The 23271-nt window shown below is 41.7% G+C and overlaps 1 protein-coding gene across 1 annotated transcript in view; it reads right to left on the minus strand.

The window, feature by feature from the left end:
- Positions 1-2531: 2531 nt before the first annotated feature.
- LOC145415571 (solute carrier family 35 member E1 homolog) overlaps positions 2532-23271 on the minus strand; it is a 30421-nt gene continuing 9681 nt past the window's right edge. The window contains exons 2-6 of the mRNA XM_080284793.1: positions 21766-21836; positions 15351-15488; positions 13717-13842; positions 9298-9543; positions 2532-2864 (exon numbers count right to left, since the gene is read on the minus strand). Coding sequence (XP_080140919.1) covers positions 2532-2864; positions 9298-9543; positions 13717-13842; positions 15351-15488; positions 21766-21836 — 914 coding nt within the window. The remainder of the gene's footprint in view (positions 2865-9297; positions 9544-13716; positions 13843-15350; positions 15489-21765; positions 21837-23271) is intronic.

Raw genomic sequence — 23271 nt, forward strand, 5'->3', positions numbered from 1 at the left:
ATAAATGTAAATATAAGTGAACAGTGGAAAATAGTTTTATAAGTTACTTCAAGTGACAGTGCATAACACAGTGTAAATAAAATAGAAATGTAAATAATGTAAATAAAATTGAGAACGTAAATAGAAATGTAAATGAGTAGTATTATAAGAATACGAGTATATATACTAGGAGTAATGAAAGTGAAAGTTTCACTCTAGCATGCATGAATACTATGAGTTATGAGAGTGAAGGTGAAAGTGACATTCACTCTCAATGCTAGTATACAGGATGAGAAAGTGAATGCTACGTATTTTACTGAAAGAAACTGAATGCCTACAGTGACAATAAACTACTATTACTGAAGGAAACTTATGGATAAATATTTGTAGATATATATAAGTGTTATATAGTAATAGAAATATAAACTGTGAGTGTTTTTATGAATAATAAATGACAACACAAGCGGCGAACTTGCGCAAGTGGGTAGGTCATATGCCCTCGTAACTTTCATTGCTTTCACAGTGTTTTTTTTTTTTTTGGAATATGGATTCCAAACTATTTGAGAATTATAGAATAGTGTTTCTAGTGATAATATCAGGCTGTGGTAATCATATTACGGGATGTCGGGAAGTGTAAAGTGGAGACTTCGTTACCCAACTTCAGAGGTCCCCACAAGTCCTACGGTACTCGACGAAGGCTCAACAAACACCCCAGGAGAAAGCTGAAGGTATGTGCCATAAGCATATGTGATTTTAATATTCTAGGACTAATACCTGATTTTTGGCAAATATTTTTAGGGAGTCTGTCGGAGCGCGAATATGCCCGCGGGTGCCGCAAGAAAAAGCAAATCAAACCCACGGTTAAAGGGTTAAGGAATGTGATGATAAAAAGTGAGAAATTTTTCAGCAGGCAAAGGTAATTTACCACTCTGAAAAGTCAGAAAAATACAGAAAACAAACTGGAGGAATATGGATTGAATTGGTAAGGTCTTTCTACTGCTCCAAGTATATAAAGTGTACGTTTACCAAAATAGCAAAAAAGCGTGGCATGAATGAATGCACCATCAAAACAATTTGGAAGGACTGGGAGAAGATCAAGAAGATCATGCATGGGAAGTGATGCAAACCTGGCAGCGGTGAAAGTTTATGTTGTCCTGAAGCTGACTGAGAAGCTCGTAGGGTGTTACGTGGAGTGTCAGAGAAAGGAAACTCGCTTTTACCCCTTCTTACCACCTTACCCCCCAAAAAATTACCCCCACTTATACCCACCATCAAGTAAAACACTGAAAGAGATACAACTATTGTAATTATGAACATCAATGACATTCAAAATAGAATTAACAAAACAAAATTGGGCTGCATATCCTTGTGTTGTTGATACGTAGCTCTCTGGTACTCTTGCCCTGCCTTCCACCCCCAATATTGTTGTCAGAGTTTCGCCTTCTTTCTTAGATGTTAGACTGTATGGTTGGACAAAAATTTATGGGTCTGGCAGTTGTGGGGGATGAAATGGAACGAAAATGTTTGCTACCCAGAAAAAAAATTACTGTACTCTCTCATCCATGTGTTCTTGTGAGTCAGCATTTGGTTTCACAGTCTTCGTTTGATTTCACACTTCCCAACACATTTTGGACTGACTGAGCAAATGGCTAAACTGTTCACTCTCTCTGAAATGTCTTGGGAGGCACGATATTGAACGAAGAATGTGAAACTGAGCATGCAGAAGCCCAAAGCCAGGCAAGTTTGTTCTGATGTTTAAGATGAAAGTGACCAGCCTCAATCATCCCTGAGTGACATTATGTGAGCGATAAACCCCAACCACCCCTTGGATATAAATCTACACAGGCTCAATCCAGTTGGAGTGCCTTAATTACCCACTAAACCACCAAGCATTATAGCTTGGTTATATGGTTACCTTCCAGCATAATAAATGGTTTCTTGGTGCACAGGAAACCATTTGGCTAGTCACTCAAAGAAGAGTCACCTGTAGACAGAAGGAAGAGGAAAGAGAGAAGAAAAGAAAGACGGAAGAGGAAGGAAGGAAGGGGGGAAAGGGCAGTCACCTGAGAGCAGCACTACATTGAGTGTGTGGATAAACAATTATAACACAGACCATAAGAATCTAAAACTCACATTTTACTGTATTGTATCCAAGTTTGTTAAAGTTCCGAAGGTCTTCTTGTATGCCATTATATATGGTACAGATAAACAATTATAACACAGACCATAAGAATCTAAAACTCACATTTTACTGTATTGTATCCAAGTTTGTTAAAGTTCCGAAGGTCTTCTTGTATGCCATTATATATGGTACAGATACCATTTGAACAGTCCTTTGTCAAGAGTGCCATTAAACAACAAGAGACTAAAAACTACAGAAAGGCACCAAGTCTAACTATAACACCCACTGCTGAAAAACCTCCCACCACCAACATATTCACTTATCATACAGTATTCAAAATATCACATCACTTTACTAAGCTACATTACACTTGTGATGGATCTGGTCTATGTATAAAAATATATTTTTGTGCTTTACATACCTCCAATCCTTAGACAGCCCCTGCACTACCATTGGCCATTGTCTTTGGATCTAAAATCGAGTTACTGTTGAAGTGAGCATACCCATTTTGTGAAACTTTAGGATCTGACACAGTGTTTGGCATTCTCGGGTAAGGCCCAAGCCCAGCTGACCCAACATGATTGAAGGCATATGATGGATGGAAGGGAGGGGCCTGCAGGGCAGATGGCTGTTGCCCCAGCTTGTAGAATTCTTGTAGGGTGGAAGAAACACCATTGCTGCCCACCCAGTACTTTGAGCTGCTCACCTGGCTCAGGGGAACCACTGCTGACTTCTTCTTGGCCTTGTTGGCATCATACTTGGCCTGAAACAAGTACAGACCTTTCCTTACTTAATCAATAATGGGATGTACAGTTATAGTCATCCGTCCACGGGAACACGAAAGAAGATGCAGTATAGGCACTATTCAGGTACTCCCTGCCTTCTGTAAATGGTGACTAACACAGCAGGGATTGCTGAGCAGAGAATAATGAAAACCTAATATTATCCACAATATACAGACATAAAAGCCTTGGATTTAGGTTCAATGTCTAGTTTTTAGGATCTGGCCTTCCTTTCTACTATCTTCCTCTCTTTCAGGACCTGAGAAACAGTTTTTGGCCCTGACAAAACTTTAATTTTTGTGATGCAGGACCCAGGTGGCATGTTATTAAGAAACAGAGAAAGCAAATAATGATTTCTGGAGCGGACATTGCAAAGCCTACCTATGTTGCTCAGTGTTCAGTAAATTTAGCTGTGAGGTCCTATTATTTATGAAGGTTTATATATACTCTGCAGAGTCTTGAGCATTAGTCACCTCCTGTTATTATGTCTACTACTGAACTGATGTTTAAGACCTATGACCCATTGCCAAAGTCACTGGTCATGGCTGGTGGACTATGGGTCCTTGATCCCCTCCCTGAACTTGGGACTATGGGCACACAGGGTCTATGGTCCTTCTCCTCCTTTACTTACTCACCAACATAACAAGAATGAAACAAAGCATGCCTATGAGCACCAAATCAACTAAGGGGTTCAGTGGCATTTTGGAATGTGGGCAGTTTGAAGGGTAAAGGGGGGTGGAAGTGGTGGAAACTGAGTGGGAGGCAGGTGGATGTCTGCTGTCTACAGGAAGTTAGGTGCAGGGGCAGTTCAGCTAGGACAAATATTGGGAAGAACTATAGGTATATAGTGGTGGATGGGGGCACTCACCATCCACTCACTCGATGTAGTGCTGTTGTTGGGTGTCTGCCCTTTCCTCTCCTTCATCCTTCTTTCCTTCCATCCTCTTCTGTCTTTCTTTCCTTCATTCTTTCCTTGTCCTTCTGCCTACGCGTGACTTTACACTCCCTCTTCTGTCTTTCTTTCCTTCATTCTTTCCTCTTCCTTCTGCCTGTGGGTGACTCTACACTAAGTGACAAGCCAAATGGTTTCCTGAACACCAGGAAACCATTTACTATGCTGGGTGGTAACCATATAACCAAATTTTGGTGCCTGGTGGTTTAGTGGGTAATTATTGCACTCCAATCGGATTGAGCCAGTGAAGGTTTATATCCAAGGAATGATTGGGGTTGATTGCTCATGTAATGCCACTCAGGGATGAGTGAGGCTGGTCACTCTCATCTTAAATGTCAGGACCAACTGCCTAGCCTCAGGCTCCTACGCTCCTCATGGGGCAATGTAGGATTGGATGATGGATGGATGGATGAACTATAGGTATAAGCTATTTCGGCAGAAAAGTGTAAGCAGACATGGTTGTGTGGAAATGCTGGTCAAGAAGAAATGGGTGGAATATGTTATGAATGTAATGAGAGTAAATTAAAAGATTATGGCCGTGAAAACATTGTTTGGTAAACTCATTATTACAGTTATACTGGCATATGCTCCACAGGTTGGCTTGGATTGGGGAAAAAAAAAAAAAAAAAAAAAAAAAAAAGGGGATGACTTGATATGTGTGCTTGGTTGTAAGGGGAATGATGAGATTGTAGTTTTGGGTACTGATTTGAATGGTCAGGTGGGTCAAGCAGATGAAGGATATGAAGGGGTGAACGAGGGATACGCATATGGTACAAGGAATGAAGAAGGGGAAAGGATACTCAAGTTTGGGGAGGCATTGATCATAACTGTGTGCAAAATGCATTTTATGAAAAGGGACAGTAGGCTGATTACATAAGAGTTTGGGGGTAATAGCAACCAGACTGGCTATTTTCTGGTCAGGAGAGTGGACAGGAGCTTAAAGAAGATGTGTGAGTTACAGGGAGTGAAGAGTGTGCAGAAAAACAAATTACTAATATGTGAATTGGTGCTGAAGAAGCAGGTGATTAAGAGTACCTATGCATCCAGAAGGAAAATATGGAAGCTGAAAAACCAAGCAGGAATGCTGTCTACAGAGAGGTGAGTACACTGGTGTCTGAACAGGGAGCTGTGGACAGAAGTGTTAATAAGCAGTGCAAAGCTCTCAAGAACAATCTCTTGAGAGTTACTGATTTGGTGTGTGCATGGACAAGGGGCCCTCAAGAACATTAGGTAACATAGTGGTGGGATGAGGGAGTCGGAGCTGCAGTTAAGGGGAGAAGAAGATTTACTTTGCTGCCAAGCAAAAGGGCCAAAAAAGAGAATGCAGGGCAAAATATGAGTCTCAGAGACTTTTCCTGGATAGCCTTAAAAATACTGAAAGGAAGAATGTGGTGTTAAAGGCAGCAAATCAGATGAAAAGGGAAAACAGGGATATCATAATGTGAACTGTCTGTGAAAAATGATGACAGGTAGTGGTAGGCAGTGAGCAAATTAAAGAAGACTGGAGGAAGCATAATAACTGGCTGCTAAATGAGGAGCTTGACTGGAACAGGGAGGTCTGAGACTATACAGGGCTGATGTTTGGCCATTGGCCTTTGATTGATACCACTACTGTGAGCATGGCAATAGGCAGGATGCAGTTGGGGAAGTGGTGGGTGTCTGGGTTGACTGCTGAAATGTTGAAGGCCTCAGGAGATACAGGAGTCGGTTTAGTTACTGATTTAATAAATACCATTATATATGAGTGTTGTGGTAGGTGGGGGTGCTCACCATCCAGTCACTTGATGTAGTGCTGCTCTCGGGTGACTGTCCTTCCCTTCATTCCTTGCTTCCTTCTTTCCTTCCTTCATTCCTTCCTTCCTCTTCTATCTTTCTTTCCTGCTTTCTTTCCTCTTCTATTTGTGGGTGACTCTACACTGAGTGACAAGCCGATTGGTTTCCTGTACACCAGGAAACCATAATACGCTGGGTGGTAACCATATAACCAAACTATATTGCCTGGTGGTTTAGTGGATAACTGAGGTGCTCCAGCGGGACTGAGCCTGTGTAGGGTTATATCCACGGGGTGGTTGGAGTTTATTGCTCACATAATGCCACTCAGGGATGAATGAGGCTGGTCACTCTCATCTTAAATGTCATGACCAACTTGCCTAGCCCCGGGCTACTACGTTCCTTGTGCAGCAACACATGATTAGATGATGATGACGATAATGATATATGAGTGTGCTGTTCCAGATGACTGGCTGAAGTGTCACTATAAATGTGTTTAACGGGAAAGATGATGACCTAGAAAAAGGAAATCATGGAGGCATAAAACTTTTGGACCACGTAATGAGGGTAATGGAGAGAGTCCTAAATGTATAATAGGGGAGAGAGAGAATACTGATGTGATGCAGTTTGGATTTATGCCAGGCAAAGGGACCACTGATGCATTATTCACTGTCTGACTTGAAGGTCTTTGACAAAGTCCCAAGGGTGGGGGTGAAGTGGGGAATGACAAAGCTTGGGATTGAGGAGTGACTGGTAAGAGTGGTTATGGCTAAGTATGTGGGTGCTCGCACTCAGGTGACAACAGAAACTTGAGTGATGAGCTTTTCGTAAATGCTGGTGTGCATCATGGGTCAGTCTTGAGTCCCGTACTGTTTTTCATGGTGGTTGAGGCTCTCTCCCATAACTTCAGAAATGAATTTCCATGGGAAATGTCGTAAGCAGATGACACTGTGTTGATTGCAGAGAATGAAAGGGAGGAAGAGGAAATATTCAGAAAGTGGAGAGACAGAATAGGGTACATGGGTTTGAGAGTAAGTGTGGATAAAACAAATGTAGGTGGGGCGCTCACCATCCACTCGATGTAGTGCTGCTCTCGAATGACTGCTTTTTCCTCTCTTCCTTCCTTCCTTTTCTGTCATTCTTTCCTTCATTCTTTCCATTTCCTTTTGTCTACGGGTGACTCTATATTGAGTGACAAGCCAAATGGTTTCCTGCGCACCAGGAAACCATTTACTCCAGTGGGTGGTAACCATATACAGTAACCAAATTATGGTACCTGGTGGTTTAGTGGGTAATTAAGGTGCTCCAATCGGATTAAGCCTGTGCAAGTTTATATCCAAGGGATGGTTGGGGTTTATTGCTCACATAATGCCACTCAGGGATGAGTGAGGTTAGTCACTTTCATTTTAAATGTCAGGACCAACCTGCCCAGCCCTGGACTCATATGCTTCTCATGGGGCAACAATGGAATAGATGATGATCATCATCATCGTGATGAAAACAAATGTGATGACATCTAGGGGTGGTGGTGGTGCTGTCAAAGCAAAAGAAGTGTGGCCATGTGCAGTTTGTCACAAGGAAACAGAAACTAACTGCATCTTGTGAAGTGTTTATGATTTGTGATAAGTGGGTGCATATGAGATGCAGTGTTATCAGAGGCAAGATGCAAAACAATGCACATTTTACATGTGCGGTGCGTAGGGAAGAGTGTGTAGAGACTGAGAGGCGTGAAAGGAATGATCTTACCGGAGTGTCACTTGAATGTATGGAAGAGTTTGTTATTTGGGGGCCTTGTTATCTGCTGGAGCTGGGGCTGGATACGCTAGGGTAAACAGTAGTTGGAGGAAGTTTTGGAAGCTGTTGCCTCTCCTAATACTGATAGGCCTCTTCCTCTGTGCTAAGGGATCCTTGTAAGCAGCATATATTAGGAGTGTAATGCTGTATGGTTGTGAGACCTGGGCAATAAAGGAAGGGGATATTCACAGGCTCAAACATACAGAAATGACAATGATTAGAAGAATGTGTAGTGCATCCATGAATGCAAGACCTAGGGGGGCTAGGATTGCAACTGAAGAGTTGAGAGGAAGGATGGGACTTGAATGTAATGGTGTTGTGATGAGGTGTAGACAGATGGTTTGGGCAAGTTGAAAGGATGAAGATGACTACCGGGTGCAGAAGGTGAGAGGTGTGAACACTGAGAGGCAAAGCGAAAAAAGACCTGGGATGAAGTAATAAAGTGTGACTTCAGGGATGTGGGACTGAACAGGGAGGCTGCCAGAGATCGAGCAGCGTGGAGCGATGCCATTAGGTGACCAAGGACGACACATGCATGCGAGTCGAAGCCTTTCTAAATTATATGATGTGATACGATACGATCTACAGTATCTGAGGAGCATCAGGACAGGGATGGTTTCTTATAGCACCTTAAGCACAGATGAGTTCTTAGAAGGTGCACAGATGAGTTCTTATGCTCCCAGTGCATTAGCTACAGACAGTTTGTCTTTACCTGTGAGACAAGGGTATATCTCACAACCTGAACAGATAGTAAGGAGTCTCCTTGGTTACTACAACTGTTCTGTTTTTCTAATGGAACTGGGCCACTCCACACCCTGAATACTAAGCTGTGGTTGAATGAAATTTTATAAGCCTTAGCAATGAGGTACAAACAAGTCTCCTTCACTACTAGACAAACGGACCATCCAATCTGACTACATCTGACCATCAACTGATCTGAAAGCAGTTAAAGATCTTCAAAGATCTTCATCAGGTTAGAAAAAATGTGCTACAGCAATTAGTGTGAAATGCTAACCCAATCCCAGAGTGCCTGGTCACAGTTGTAAGGTAAATATTACCCCAGCCTCAGAGTGCCTGGTCACAGTTGTAAGGTAAGTGCTAACCCAGCCCCAGAGTGCCTGGTCACAGCTGTAAGATGAATGCTACCCCAACCCCACAGTGCTTGGTCACAGTTGTAAGGTAGATGCTACCCCAGCCCCAGAGTTCTTGATCACAGTTGTAAGGTAAATGCTACCCCAGCCCTGGAGTGCTTGGTCACAGATGTAAGATAGCTATCCTATCATCCTAGGATAACACTGCCTCCAACATCTCTCCAAGGAAGTAGCTAATTAATTTGAGCTTCACAAAACCCTTCATTTTTTTTGGTGAAAAACTTCCAGTTTTTGTGGAATTCATTTAAATATGGGCATCTAGTGTTAAAAACATTAACTCCTGCAATCCAATGCTATACTTTGTACTTTATTCTAGCTTTCTATATATGATTTTATTTAGGTAATGAATGGATTTGGCACCCCTTTTTAACATGACAGCATTCGCATTGACTACAGGATACGTTTATATGAAGCTACAGAATGTGGTGAATGTTTTTGGCATATCAGATAAGAGCCAGGATTCCAGGGGATTGAATAATGAGTGAATAGAAATGTGGCCCATTGGATTGGACAAACTTGGGCTGTCTGGATGTTGCTACTCTTCACTCTGCCCTAGGGTGGGAAAGGAGGTTCGGATGATGATGATGAAAAGCTATTCAAAAAGATCACACTATGTCCTCAAGAACTTTTCAATATGAAATCTTTCTTAGGCTGAAAAGTCATCTGAAAGTATCAAAAACATACAAAACTTATATATATTCATGGTGGTGTACAGAAATGAGCTAAATCCAAGTGCAATTCTCTTACCTTATTATAACCAAGAACCCCCGTAATGGCCAGGAACATGCCAACAACATTGGGAAATGTGATGGGATTTTTGAGAAGTATTAGGGAGACTGTGATGATGGAGATTCGCTTAGTGGCATTGGCGACAGCATAGGTGAGTGGTGTCACGTGGTGGAGGATGGAGAAGGCAACAAAATTTTGCAACCAGCTTAACCCTCCATCCATTAGCAGCAGAAATATCGTTTCTCGGGGATCTCTCCTCGTCAGCTGTGAGAACAAACAAATTTATGAGGTTTGTTTTCATCTGTGGTAGGTGGTGGTGACCATCATGCACTCACTTGGTGCAGTGTTGCCTACTTCTTCCTTCACATTTATCATTCTTTTTCTGAGTCTGCCCTCTTCTCTTCCTATTCTCCCATTTTTCCGGTCACTTTTTAGTATTCTTCTTTCCATTTCAGGTGGCTTTACATTGAGTGACAAGCCTAATGGTTTCCTGTAAGCCAGGAAACCATTTACAACACTGGGTAGTAACCATATAACCAGCCCACATGTGTTCCCTACGTGTCAACAAGTGGGTTGGCAGAGGGTTAGTGGCCCTCCCTGTAAAACAACTAACTCAAAGACAAATCCCACCCCTTACACGATAATGGCATCTAGCTATAGATTGGTAGATTGTTTTCATTTTAATCCATCCATCTATCACCCAATCCTATGTTGCCCCATGAGAAGCATAGGAGCATGGGGCTAGGCAAGTTGGTCCTGACATTTAAGATGAGAGAGAAGTTAGACTAGGAGTAGACCTTTGAGAGGCAATTAAAAAACATCAGGTAACCATATACAGTACCGGACAAGAGTGAACGTGTGTTTTCTTCTTACTAACAGCCTCATAACACTACAAACTACTTGAGCATTCTTTACCAAACACTCTCTGTATGCACTCTGCAAATTTTCTGCAACTCACACTAACTCTTTTACCATCTTTCATTCATATTCATATGTCACTTTTTTATTTGTTGCCATTTAAGCTTTGTTCCTCAATGACAAAAACAAAAACAGTGTAGTCATGCAGTCACACGCTTTCTGAATATCAGACCAGTAAGTAATGCTTCATTTTCTATATCATCATCATCATCATCATCATCCGGACCTCCTTTCCCACTCTAGGGCGGGGTGAGAAGTAGCAGGTCCAGACAGCCTAAGTTTGCCCAATCCAATGGGCCATGCTTCCATTCACTCATCATTCAAGCCCCCGGAATCCTAGCTCTATCTGTTACGCCAAAAACATTCACCACATTCTGTAGCTTCACATAAAAGTCTCTCATAGAGTCAATCTGAACGCTGTTACGTTAAAAGAGGGTGCTAAATCCCTGATCATGTGCTTCTTCTCACAACATTCATCCAGCCAGCTTGATCTCTCGTCAGTCCCCTAGCCTCACCAACTTCCATACCTCTCTTCCTCACACACTCATCCACCGTATCTTTCCACCTTCTCCTTGGCCTACATCACCTCCTTCCTCCTTCAAATTCAGACATACCTTTTTCACCACTCTATTGTTATCTATTCTCTCCACAAGACCATAGATCTCAGTACACTCTCTTTTCCTTCACAAATCACATTATTTCATATCCTATCCACTCTGTACTCAACATATATTCCTCACCAGTCTCATCTCCACTGCCCTTACACCTGACTTTTCATTTTCATGCCACACCATACTCTCACATCCATATGTTACAGTTGGCACTAACACTCCTTCATGTACGCCTTGTGCAGCTGCAACACTCAAGCCTCTGTTTCTTATCAAGCCTTCATAGCACCAGCTACTTTCCTTCCTTGTGTAGCTCTACTTTCCACTTCTTTTGCACATTTTCCTCTCTTTTCTATAACTGTACCCAGGTATTTGAACTCTCACCAATTCCAGTCTCTCTCCATTCATGCTACCATCACAGTGGGAGTCACCTTCTCTCTCAATAAACATCTCTTAACTCTTCTCTACATTTACTCTCAAGGAATGATGCTCACAGACATTAGCAAAACTCTGCACTAGTCTACCAAGTTCTTGTGTGGTATCTGCAAGTAGTACTGCATCATCAGCATACAACAAATTAGAGATATTCCATCCATCACCATTCATTACCAATGCCATTTCTCTCTCCACTACTCGTGTTTTTACTTCTCTCATCAGCACATCCATATATATATTGAACAACCATGGAGACATCACACATCCTTGTCACACGCCCACACCGAACATGAGCCATTTACTTACATGCCCATTTTTTTTTTTTTTTTTTTTTTTTTTTTTTTTATGTGTCCGACTCTGGGCATAGGCTTCACAGCCTGCTATCAAGGCCCAGCAGTCCTCCTACATACCATACACCTCTACATGTCACCACTTCGGCGCTAACACCCACCGTCCATATTGAATACATGCTAGGGCTGTCTCATACAGGACTGGTGTATTGGTAGTAGCGGGGGTATTTTTACGACATGCCCCTACACATGCTTCAATACCATTATAAAAACTCTTGACGGTACCTAGCAGCTTACCATCTACCCTACACCGTACATGAGCAAAACCTTCCACAATCCTTATCTGTGTACTTTGTTGTATACTTTTTCCAGACCCACGAATGCCACGAACACCTTACGGTCCTTCTCACAAGCTTTCTCCACCATCCGTGTTATCGCAAATATCTGATCCACACATCCTCTACCATTCCTAAAGCCACCCTGTTCATCACTCACAAGGACTTCTGATATCTCTCTCACTTTATAGTAATTCTTCCATATACCTTCCCTACCACACTCAATAAACTTATGCCACGATAATTCTTGCACTCATTTCGTTCACCTTTATTATTGTACAGGGGTCCATGAACTCTTGAATTCATTTCATAATTAGTACACTATAGGAATCTCACCTTAACCTGGCCTAAATTTCATTCATTTGCAGCTTATTTCACACGACTCAGTGGCAGAAGAAGATAATGCTACAGTTCTGTATCCTTTCCATAGCACTTCATTCTGACTAGCATCATATTCTAGTGCTAATCTCTTGCTACAACTTAGTATTCAGAGATGAAAGATGGCAATTTTAGGACAAGTTAAAGTAAACTGAGTATAGTATATGCAATAATATAAACAACCAGAGCATAACATGTATAATGACACTGAAAAACATAACAAACTACCAGTATAATACTTCAAATACATGATAGTGGTAAGTGGGGGCACTCACCATCCACTCACTCGATGTATTGTTGCTCTTGGGTGTCTGCCCTTTCCTCTTCTCCCTCCTTTCCTTCCTTCCTATTCTTTCTTTATTTCATTCTTTCCTCGTCCTTCTACCTGCGGGTGACTTTACACTCCCTCTTTTGTCTTTCTTTCCTTCGTTCTTTCCTCTTCCTCTGCCTATGGGTGACTCTACAGTGACTGACAAGCCAAATGGTTTCCTGTACACCAGGAAACCATTTATGCTGGGTGGTAACCATATAACCAAATTATGGCACCTGGTGGTTTAGTGGGTAATGGCGGTGCTCTAATCGGATTGAGGCGGGTGAAGGTTTATATCCAAGGGATGGTTGGGGTTACTGCTCACGTAATGCCACTCAGGGATGAGTGAGGCTGGTCACTCTCACCTTAATGTCAGGACCAACATGCCTAGCCCCGGGCTCCTACGCTCCTCATGGGGCAAGGTAGGATTGGATGATGAATGGATGGATTAAATTTGGGTTTACAACAAAACTCACAACAGAAACATCTGAACATTTTGCCTCAACAACTGAGATTTTACAGTGTTGTCCAGGTATAATAATACAATAAGTCCTTGTTATGAGTCAGTTTTTTGTTCTTCTCTGCTACTAAGTCATCAGTAGATTCAGAGCTCTTGCTAACTGCCGATGGTTGCAAGCCATTTGGCTCCTAAGGTTTCAGATTTACCAGCCAAATACATTTTTAGTAACCAAACTGACTACGAGCAGAAATATTTTACGTGCAATAAATTTATTTATTTATTTACACACTGTGATGATTAGAATCATATAATGATGTTTTAACATCCACAATGGCGACAAGGAAAGACTTAATAATCAATCACAGCGTGCTTTTTTTGTTCATTTAAATGAGATTTACTTATTTTGTAGTTTACTGGGTTTTGAAATGGATGTATTTTCTCCTCGCCAAAGGGCGACTTGCATGTAAAACTTGTTTGCTGATGGGAAAAAAATACTCACATCTGCGAGCTGTGGCTCACCAAACAAGAGCCCTGAGATTACAGAAAAAATGCCCATCCATATTCATCTGCTATCTAAAGATGTAATATGCCAGTTTCCCCAATTTACAGCAATAGCTGTATGGAAAAAGTTGCCATATTTTGGAACACAACCTCTACTAATAATAAGGACAGCCTGAATGTGGTAAAAGGAAAAATATCTTACCAGTGAATCATCATAGAAAATGGTGCGAGCATCAAAGAGAATCCACACAGGAAGGAACATACAAAGTGCCAGACAACCCAGCAGGTGCAGCAGACGCAGGTGGTGCATCCCCGTGTCGAGCAACACCTGGAAGAACAACAACAATAAGTTACCCACTGCACTCAGATGATGAAATTCTTATTTTAATTACACTACTGCAAATTAGTTTTACTCAAGGAAGGACCTCTACTAGCAATGAGACTAGTGAAGACAACATCCTCCTTCTTCAGTTTGAAAAGTCTCTCCTTACCTAAAAAAAAAAAAAAAAAAAAAAAAAAAAAAATCAGTTATATCAGACAGCTTAATATGAGAGAATAAAGTACAGGAGGATTGGGGTACAGAATGAAGCCAATGAGGTTTCAGATATCTGGTAAAAGTAAAGTCCAATATGGTAAGGTTCAATTTAATGAGGCTTTACTGTTTATCTCAAGGGTTTCCAAATGAGAGGGAATTCCCCTCTTGGAAGAAACCTGCATATTCAAGAGGGGAATGAACAAATATGGCCAAAATGATTAAAGTTGCCTTTTTGATGTAGTTGGCTTTTTTTTTTATGCAAAGAAAAAGGAACCAAAGGTCAGGAGCCTGCAGATTGTTCCCCCCAAGAAAAACAAAAAATATAACATTGAGCCAAATTTAAGATCCGTTCATTTTGAGTTGCCTGGACACACTGCATTTGAAAGACTGGAGATCATAGGCAGTTGGAAATACAGAAGAGGCAGACAGTTTCAGAGCTGACCTATTACATACATGAAGGACTGGGAGTAACGGTTAACTCTTGCATTAGAGAGGTGGACAGAAAAGGGATGAGAATTGGTTACTGGATGGGTGCTACATGCCCACCGCAGTGGTAGAGGGATGCAAGCAGATAGTTCAAAGAAGCAGTGACCATTGAAATAGCGATGGAAAAAGAGATAAATATGGAACAGTGCGGCAAAGAGACAGAGGTTGAAGGAAGCGTGTAAAAGGAGGAGAGTTAATGAGACGAAAAGCCTTTGACTCCACCTTGCTGAGAAGAGCTGTATGTTGTGAGCCTCCCCACACATGAGAGTTGTACTCTTTACAGGGGCGAATAAAACCCGTGTATAAAGTCAACTACTGTGCAGGGGTAAAGAAGACATGGAGTATTTTATGGTCAAATGTTTTTTTGCTTTTAATTTTTGCTTCAGAATTTGGTCCTCAAGTAATTATCATGCTGTACAAAATAACAAATTATCTAACACATCTCCAACGCTTTGTAAAATTCTCCATAATATCAGCAAATTTCTTGCCACTACATGTTCAAAAGTACAGCTAAATGGAGGCAAGCAATAACTAAAAATCTAAGAGTTGTTTAAAATAATTTCAAGGGGAGGTGGGATTCCCCCTATTGGGAGATTCAGGGGGATATGGAGAAAATCAAAGATTATATGGCAAAAGTGGGGAATGATCAGGAAAAGTATGGGAACCTCTATTTGTCTACAGTATATTGCTGGCACCCTGCTCCCTCTCAACAACTTTCCCACTTGGAATGATCACTGTTAATTGGAATTTATTGCACTCTGCAAAACTTTACTATAAGTAAATCATAATACTATATGTAAACTACAGTCACCAACCTTTTTTGAGAATATATTTTGCAGTGAAAAACCACAGGTTGCTGTAAGTGCAGCCATCAGCCCCAGCATGTCGAAGGAAAGCTCAGATATAGTGGCCAATGCTACACCCACAATGATAGGCACCAGGGAGAAATATACCTGCAGGAGAGCAAAGTGTGACACAATGCTACAGAAACAGAATTTACAATTTTATAAGTAAAAAAATCAGGTGGTCACAGCTTTTATCATGCCTGGTCAAGTGGTATCAGTGCCTAACTTCTATCTAAGAGGTCCAGGGTTCGATTCCCAGTCAGAACCGTACAAGTACATTTGTACACATGCATGTAATGAGTGTTTCTTCAACATCTAAAGACACTCATGTTGTGTCTGGGATAGATTAAAACTGCTCTGTCCCTTGCTGAGGTGCGTAAGGCAATGATATAATCCTAATGTGTTGTGACTGAAATATATCCTTCCACAATGGATTTACCTGGTTCGTCAAAAAAAATCAAGTGGTCACAGCTTTCATCACGCCTGGTCGAATGGTATCAGTGCCTGACTTCTCTCTAAGAGGTCCAGGGTTCGATTCCCAGTCAGGAGCATACAAGCATATTTGTACACAAGCGTGTAATGTGTTTCTCCAATATATATATATATATATACAGGTATATGTATATATATATACCGTATATATACATATATATTCCTTTACAGGTGGCTTTACATTGAGTGACAAGCCAAATGGTTTCCTGTAAGCCAAAAAACCATTTATAAAGCTGGGTGGTAACCATTTAACCAACCCATACGTGCTCCCTATGTGTCAACAAGTGGGTTGGTGGAGGGTTAGTGCCCCTCCCCGTAAAACCAATAACTCAAAGTCAAATGGCCACCCCTTACAGGATTATGGCGTCTGGCGATAGATAGATAGATATACTATATATATATATATATATATATATACAGCTGCAAATTGACTTCAGACCTCCCCACACAAGGTATTAAAAAACACAGAAATCATAGTATATCACAATGTTTGTTCATGAAATGCCATTCATTAATATGAAACCATGTTTCCCTTGTTTTTCAAGACCAGTTGGATGTGTTTTGGCATGGAATTACTTTGATCTCTAAAGTTAAGGACAATTCTTTGCACCAAACACTTGTCAGTTCAGTCTTAAGGGTGTCCAGATTGGGTGACTTCTTCTCTGCCATGATTTTCTTCATCTTTGCCAAGCAGTTTTCTATCGGATTTAGATCTGGACTGTTGCCAGGCCACTCGAGGACCTCAATCCGATTATCCTGAAGCCATTTTGTCACCTTTCTTGACTTGTGACATGGAGCTGAATCGTGCATGAAAAAGTCACACACACGAATAGCAAAAAACTTTAACAAATGATCTTTCAGAACTTGAATGTACCGGCCACCATTCATCATCAAGTACTTAAGAAGAAAGTAGAGGCCTCCCCTTCCCATTTCACCTGAGAAACACCTCCAATCCATTACTGATTGTGGGTGCTTAACGGTATCGCGTAAGCAGGGTCATATCGACTACGGGAGGTAGGGCAATGAACCTTGGCAAAACGCACATGGAACACTCGAAATGTGCTTTCATCGGAAAACATAACTTTTCTCCACTCATCCGATGTCCAGTGTGCATACTTCTTGGCAAACTGAATGCGCTGCTTCTTAATGCAGTCAGTGAGAAGCGGTTTCTTGGCTGCAGAGTGGCTTGGCAAAACCCAGCTGCTTCTGCAAGTGGTGTTGGATTGTTTGAACTGAGACATCTTGTAACAGCAGGGGATGCATTCTCTTCAATTCTGCTGCTGTCAGTCGATTACTTTCCTGTTTAGTAGCATATCTGTACCTCTGGAAGTCGTCCTCTTCTTTCCACAGCCATGCATATGCTCTGGTACGACATCAGGTGGCAGGCTGCGTGCTGTGGCAAGAATCTTCATGATGGTCGAATTTGTGTCCAGTACGTTCACAAATCGTGTTGATAGGGACATTATCCTGCATTCATACAATGATACAGACCCTCTCATCCCTTGAGCAGTACTTTCCAGGCATGACAACTCGACTCTATGAAACTACCAGGGCAAACAGTAATGCATACAAAAAATGAGAGGTGCAAGCTCAGGGCGACGGAAACATATACTCCCACTCTCGCTTCTGGGCAAGCATTGACATGTTGGGTGTTTCATCACCTCCCGCCAACACCAGAGGAGTTGCTAGTTACTTCTTGCCCTAAAAATTCACTTGGTAGAGGTGGAAACACAAAGCAAAGACAGACAGCTCTCCAATAGCAATTCCGTGTGTAGGTCCTAAGTCAATTTGCTGTGGGTGTATATATATATATATGCATAAAGTAGGATCTCACTAATAACGTCTAAATGGTGCCAGAAAAACGCCGTGATTAGCGAAAACATTATTTGTGTGACATTAAAGTACATGTATAGAGGGTTTCTTGGTGCTGCCATCCCAGGACTGTTATCCATTTGTCTCATTTGAAGCCTTCCTACCCTCTGGGGGTAGGGGGGTTTCAAGAATACTCCCCCAGTATCCCTGCTTGTCATACGAGGCAACTAAAAGGGTTGGTGGTGGGTTAGTGCTCCACCCTGTAAAAAGAACTAATTAAACAAGCGAATAAAGCACCTCGGACCAGGACGGACCATAATTTGACGACTAAGGAACGGACAAAGGACATTCTGGGGTGGGAACATGGAATGTGAGAGGAGTGAATGATGAAGTGAAAGAGAGAGAGATTGTTCAGGTGCCTGAGGATGCAAGAATGGATATATGTGGATTGACTGAAACTAAATGGAAAGGTGAAAGGGTGAGAGAATGGGAATATGGTTTAGGTATATGTGCGGGAGTTAATGAGAATGAGAGGGCAAGAGAGGAAGTATGTCTGATGATATGTAAGAAGTGGAAGGAGCATATAAGAGAGTATGGAACAGTGGGTGCAAGGATTGTATGGGTGAGGATGAAAGTAGGTATACAGGCGTGGGCGATTGTATGTGTGTACGCTCCGACAGAGGACCGAGTGGCAAGAAGGAAAGATGAGTTTCGGGTGAGAGTAGAAGCATGTATGGACAAATCTGAGGGGAACAAGAGAATGCTTTTGATTGGCAAAGTTGGGAATGTACGAGTGGATGGAGTGGTTGGTCAGTGAGGTGTGCCAGCTGAAGTAGATGGGAATGGTAGTGCTTTGGTGGACATCTGTGCTGGTAAAGGGTTGGCAATAGCCAACATCTACTTTCGGCATAAGATGATCCACAGGTATACATGGAGAGTAATGAGGAGGATGGATGGTGAACTTGTTGAACGAAAGGTAATGATAGACTACGTGTGTGTGGATGAGCGAATGAGAAGACAAGTGTTGGATGCAAGAGTGTGGAAAGGGTGGGGGGAATGGAGTCTCTGACCATCACTTAGTAATGGCCAAGATAAAGCTGCAAAGAAAATGGTTAAGGAGACGAAGGGGAAGACAGGAGGAAACAGCTCCTGTGAGAAGAGTGGGGAATTTGCAAGATCATGAGAAAATGGCAGAGTATAAGAGTATAGTGGAAGAAAGATTGGGAAGGTATGAGCTAGAGCAGATGGAAAGGGTGGAAGACGTATGTAAGATATTCATGGAAGAAATAGGCGCAGCGTATGAGGTGGTTTGTGGAGTGAGAAGGAGATGCAAGGGTGTGCAAGGGACAGCATGGTGGAATGATGAGGTGAAACAAGCTGTGGAACAAAAGAAGAAGGAATATAGTGAATGGTTAGCGAGTAGAGGTAGGGGAGAAGATGAGAGAGAGAAGAGAGACATATATGTGAGCAGGAGAAGGGAGGTGAAGAGACTTGTGAAGGAGAGTAAGAAGAAAGTGGATGAAGAGTTTGGGAGGAATCTGAGTGTGAAATGGAGGGAGAGTAAGAAATTGTTTTGGAAGGAGGTAAAGAAAGTAAGGCAGTGTGAAAGGGGATATAACAGGGGAGTGAAAGATAGGTATAATAGATTGCTGGTGGAGAAGAGAGATATTGAGGAGATGGAAGGAGCACTTTGAGGATCTGTTGAATTTAGAGAGTGAGAGCAATGCGAGTATAAGTGGTTGAGGAATGGCTGGGAGAAGAAGAGATGAGAGGAGGAAGGAAGAGATCAGTAGGGCGGAAGTAGTGGAAGCAATGAAGAAGATCAAGATGGGAAAGGCCCCAGGAATTGATGGAGTGTGTGGTGAAATGCTGAGGTATGGGGGTGAGATTGTTGTGGAGTGGATATGGAAGTTGTGTAGATTGGCTTGGGAAGAGGGAAGGGTTCCAGAGGACTGGAAATCAGGTATAATTGTTCCTTTATACAAAGGAAAAGGGGAGAGAGAAGTATGTGGTAACCACAGGGGTATTTGCCTTCTTGGTGTGACTGGTAAAATATATGGTAGAATACTCATTGACAGGGTTAGGCATATGACAGAGGAACTAGTTGGAGAAGAACAAGGGGGATTTAGGAAGGGAAAAGGTGTGTAGATCAGATATTTGTTCTAAGATGTTTAGTGAAGAAGTATCTAGAGAAGGGAAAGAAAGTGTATGCTGCCTTCATGGACTTGGAGAAAGCTTATGACAGAATAGATAGGCAAGGTATGTGGAAGGTATTAAGACTACATGGGGTGGAGAGGAAATTGTTGAGTGCTGTGAAGAGTATGTACAAAGGAGCTAGGGCTACGGTGCGAGTGGATGGTGAGCTGAGTGAGTTCTTTGATCTCAATGTGTGACTGAAACAGGGTTGTGTGATGTCTCCATGGCTGCTTAATATATACTTGGATGGGGTTGTAACGGAGGTGCAAGGCAGGGCAGTGGATGTGGGGGTGGCTCTAATGAATGAGGGTGAGATTTGGACGATTCCGGTGTTGCTGTTTGCTGATGATACAGTATTGTTGAGTGAAGATGAATGGGAGTTGCAAGGTTTGGTGAATGAATTTGGGACAGTGTGTAGGAGGAGGAAGCTGAAAGTTAATGTAAACAAAAGTAAAGTTATGGTGTTTGAGAGGAATGAAGTCACAGAATGTACAGTGAGGTTGGATGGTGAGGATATGGAGAATGTGAGTGCATTCAAGTACTTGGGTAGTGTGATGAGTAAGGATGGAACTTTGGGGGATGAAGTGTGTGAAAGGGTACAGCAGGGAAGGAAGGTCTTTGGTTCACTGAAAGCGGTGATGAGAAATAGGGAGGTGAGTATGGAAGTTATGAAGTCACTGCATGATAGTATTGTGATCCCTACCCTGACGTATGGAAGCGAGGTGTGGACCTTGCAAGAGGGGAACAAGTCAAGAGTGAGAGCAATGGAATGAGTTACTTGAGAGGAGCATGTGGAGTGACATGGAGGGACAGGTTGACGAATGAAGCAGTGAAGGAACATTGTGGGGTGGGTGTGGATGTGGTTGAGAAGATTAAGAGAAATACACTGAGGTGGTTTGGACATGTGGAGAGAATGGAGAATGAAAGACTGACTAAGAAGGTGTATGTAGGTGAGGTGGAGGGAGGGAGAGGGAGGGGTAGACCGAGGATGAGGTGGAGGGATGGAGTTGAGAGGTATATGAGGGAGGGCGGGATGAGCTGGGGGGAGGGTAGTCAAATGGTGGGTGACAGAGCGACTTGGAAGCATTTTGTCTGCGGCCACCCTTTGCGGGATTAGGGTGTCGGGCTATAGATAGATAGATAGATAGTTATTAAATCATCATAAGTAATATAAAACTCACCTTAAAGGGGTTCATGAGGTGTTTGGTGCGATGATTGTTGTTTTTAGCAGTGTTCCACTGTGTCAGCTCATTTGAGTTTTCAATCATAATGACAGAAGGGACTGCCTTAGCCTAAGCATTTAACTAAACCTAACCTAACCTAGCTTAAATGTACCTAATAACCTAACCTAACTTAACCTATCCTAACCTAGCATTCAGTTGGGAAGCTGGGAAACAGAATCCACATTTCAGTACCAAGTAAAATTCTTCCATTACAACGTCAACAAATAACCGTAGGTACGGCTTAAGGACTGTAATGATAAAAACAGTGGGAAACCTTTCATCAGGAAAAGGTAATTTACAACCCTGAAAGGCCAACGAACACTATCCAAGATGCGCCCGGACATTTCCGACGAAATAACCGTTAATCGAGTGAATCCAAACGTTATTATGGAAACTGGGTATCTATTCTAACTTACCGTTATTGCCGAAAACATTATTGTTGAAACTGTTATTGGCAAGATCCTACTGTATATATATTTGTTTTCTGTGCAAAATGAAGAATGGAAAAGTAAAGTTGTAAGAAGGCTAAGAGAAAGCTATTTTCAACTGGTCTCTGCAGTGCTGTGCAACACATCACTATAATAAGCTTTGTGACTGACCTGTTTAGGTATAATACAGTATTATCTCTCAAAATGAACAGGGAATACAAAATATGCACTTACTTTTGTGGTCTGTTTCTCGTTAAATAGTAGTCTGGCTAGCACCACAGTGAAGAGAGGCATTGTAGCCTTAACTGGAAAAAAAAAAAAAAAAGAAAGATTATGCAACAAACACATCCAATGTGAAGGATGATATATAGTTGTGAACCTAAGTGGACTAGCCACAATGCAACTACTTTACACTCTGTTCACTTCAGCCTAGCCTAAAACTGCTATCTCCCCATCTTGAATGCCAAGCTGCTAACACGTTATTAACATAAGAATAGGATGCTAGTCATAAAGAAGTGCTATGGATCAGACACAGAGCCAAAGTGTTGTGATACTGTGCCACTGACCTACAGGATTTGAGCTGTAAAAGGATGAAACCTCTGTTAAGCTAAGGCAAACAAACAATACCAGCAGCTGGAATGTAATGAACCATATACTACAAAAGACTGAAACACGGTATATACAATATACAGTACAGTATACAAAAAGCATTGCAGTAAGTACCATGTGCTGTGACTGGCAGTGCATTCTACCTTAGCTCAGGAAGTTGATGTTACCATTCAAATTATCGTCTCATACACTTTACTTCTTCCTGGGAATGGTTAAACAGAAGGATTTGATGGAAATGCCTACAGGTTACTCTGTTTCTCTTTACTTCCTTCATTCTCCCAGTAACTCCTCAGCTTCACTCCCTCTCTCTGATACAACGATAAACTCTACCTTCAATGCCACATACAATCTTCATTGCCCAATGTTACCTTCAACCTCATTTTTGGCATCATACCTACGCTATGTACATTCTTAGAAAAAGTGCATAGCTTACCATTTCAGTGCATTTCTCTTTATCTAATCGGCAACTTAATACTTCATGCCTATATCCTTTTCCACAATTTCCTTTTTTTTTTTTTTTTACTGAAACAACATAGCTAATACTGTTCTGTAAACTGTGTTCAGATGGAATCACTCAAAACTGTCTAAAAATAATCTATCTAAATAACAATAATTTATGTCAGCTCAAAGCCAGGGTTTCACTCTAGCTGCCACAAAAATGGAAAAGCTTCCAAAAACACAATACAGTGCAAAGCTTTAATAATACAGTATGCTGATGTACAAAAATGACAAAATAGTATAGATCACTTGAATAAATAAATGTACTACCATTCAAGGATCAAATGAACCTGAAAGAAACATTATTCATCACCTCAGTATAGAATCCACTCCACCCCTGTAACTATGCTTCACCACCAATTTAAATAAATAAATAAATGCCTCCCAACATTACACAATGCCACATCATCATCCCTGCTCTTCCTACCAGCAATACACACAATATTGTATTGGTATATACAAACAAACAGCCATCACAGCTATCCAAGACCTACAAGCAAATGCCATCCTTCATAAAATCCCCACCAGACATTTATCCCACTGAAACAAACCTTTTACAGAAGGACACAAGTTTACCTGGCCAAGGTTATGATGCCGCCATCACCCTTCCCTGCTTCATTGGAATAAATTATA

Source organism: Coenobita brevimanus, chromosome 103, assembly GCF_032717465.1.
Source record: "Coenobita brevimanus isolate Jiangsu-jjx chromosome 103, ASM3271746v2, whole genome shotgun sequence".
In the NCBI taxonomy this organism is placed as follows: domain Eukaryota; kingdom Metazoa; phylum Arthropoda; class Malacostraca; order Decapoda; family Coenobitidae; genus Coenobita; species Coenobita brevimanus.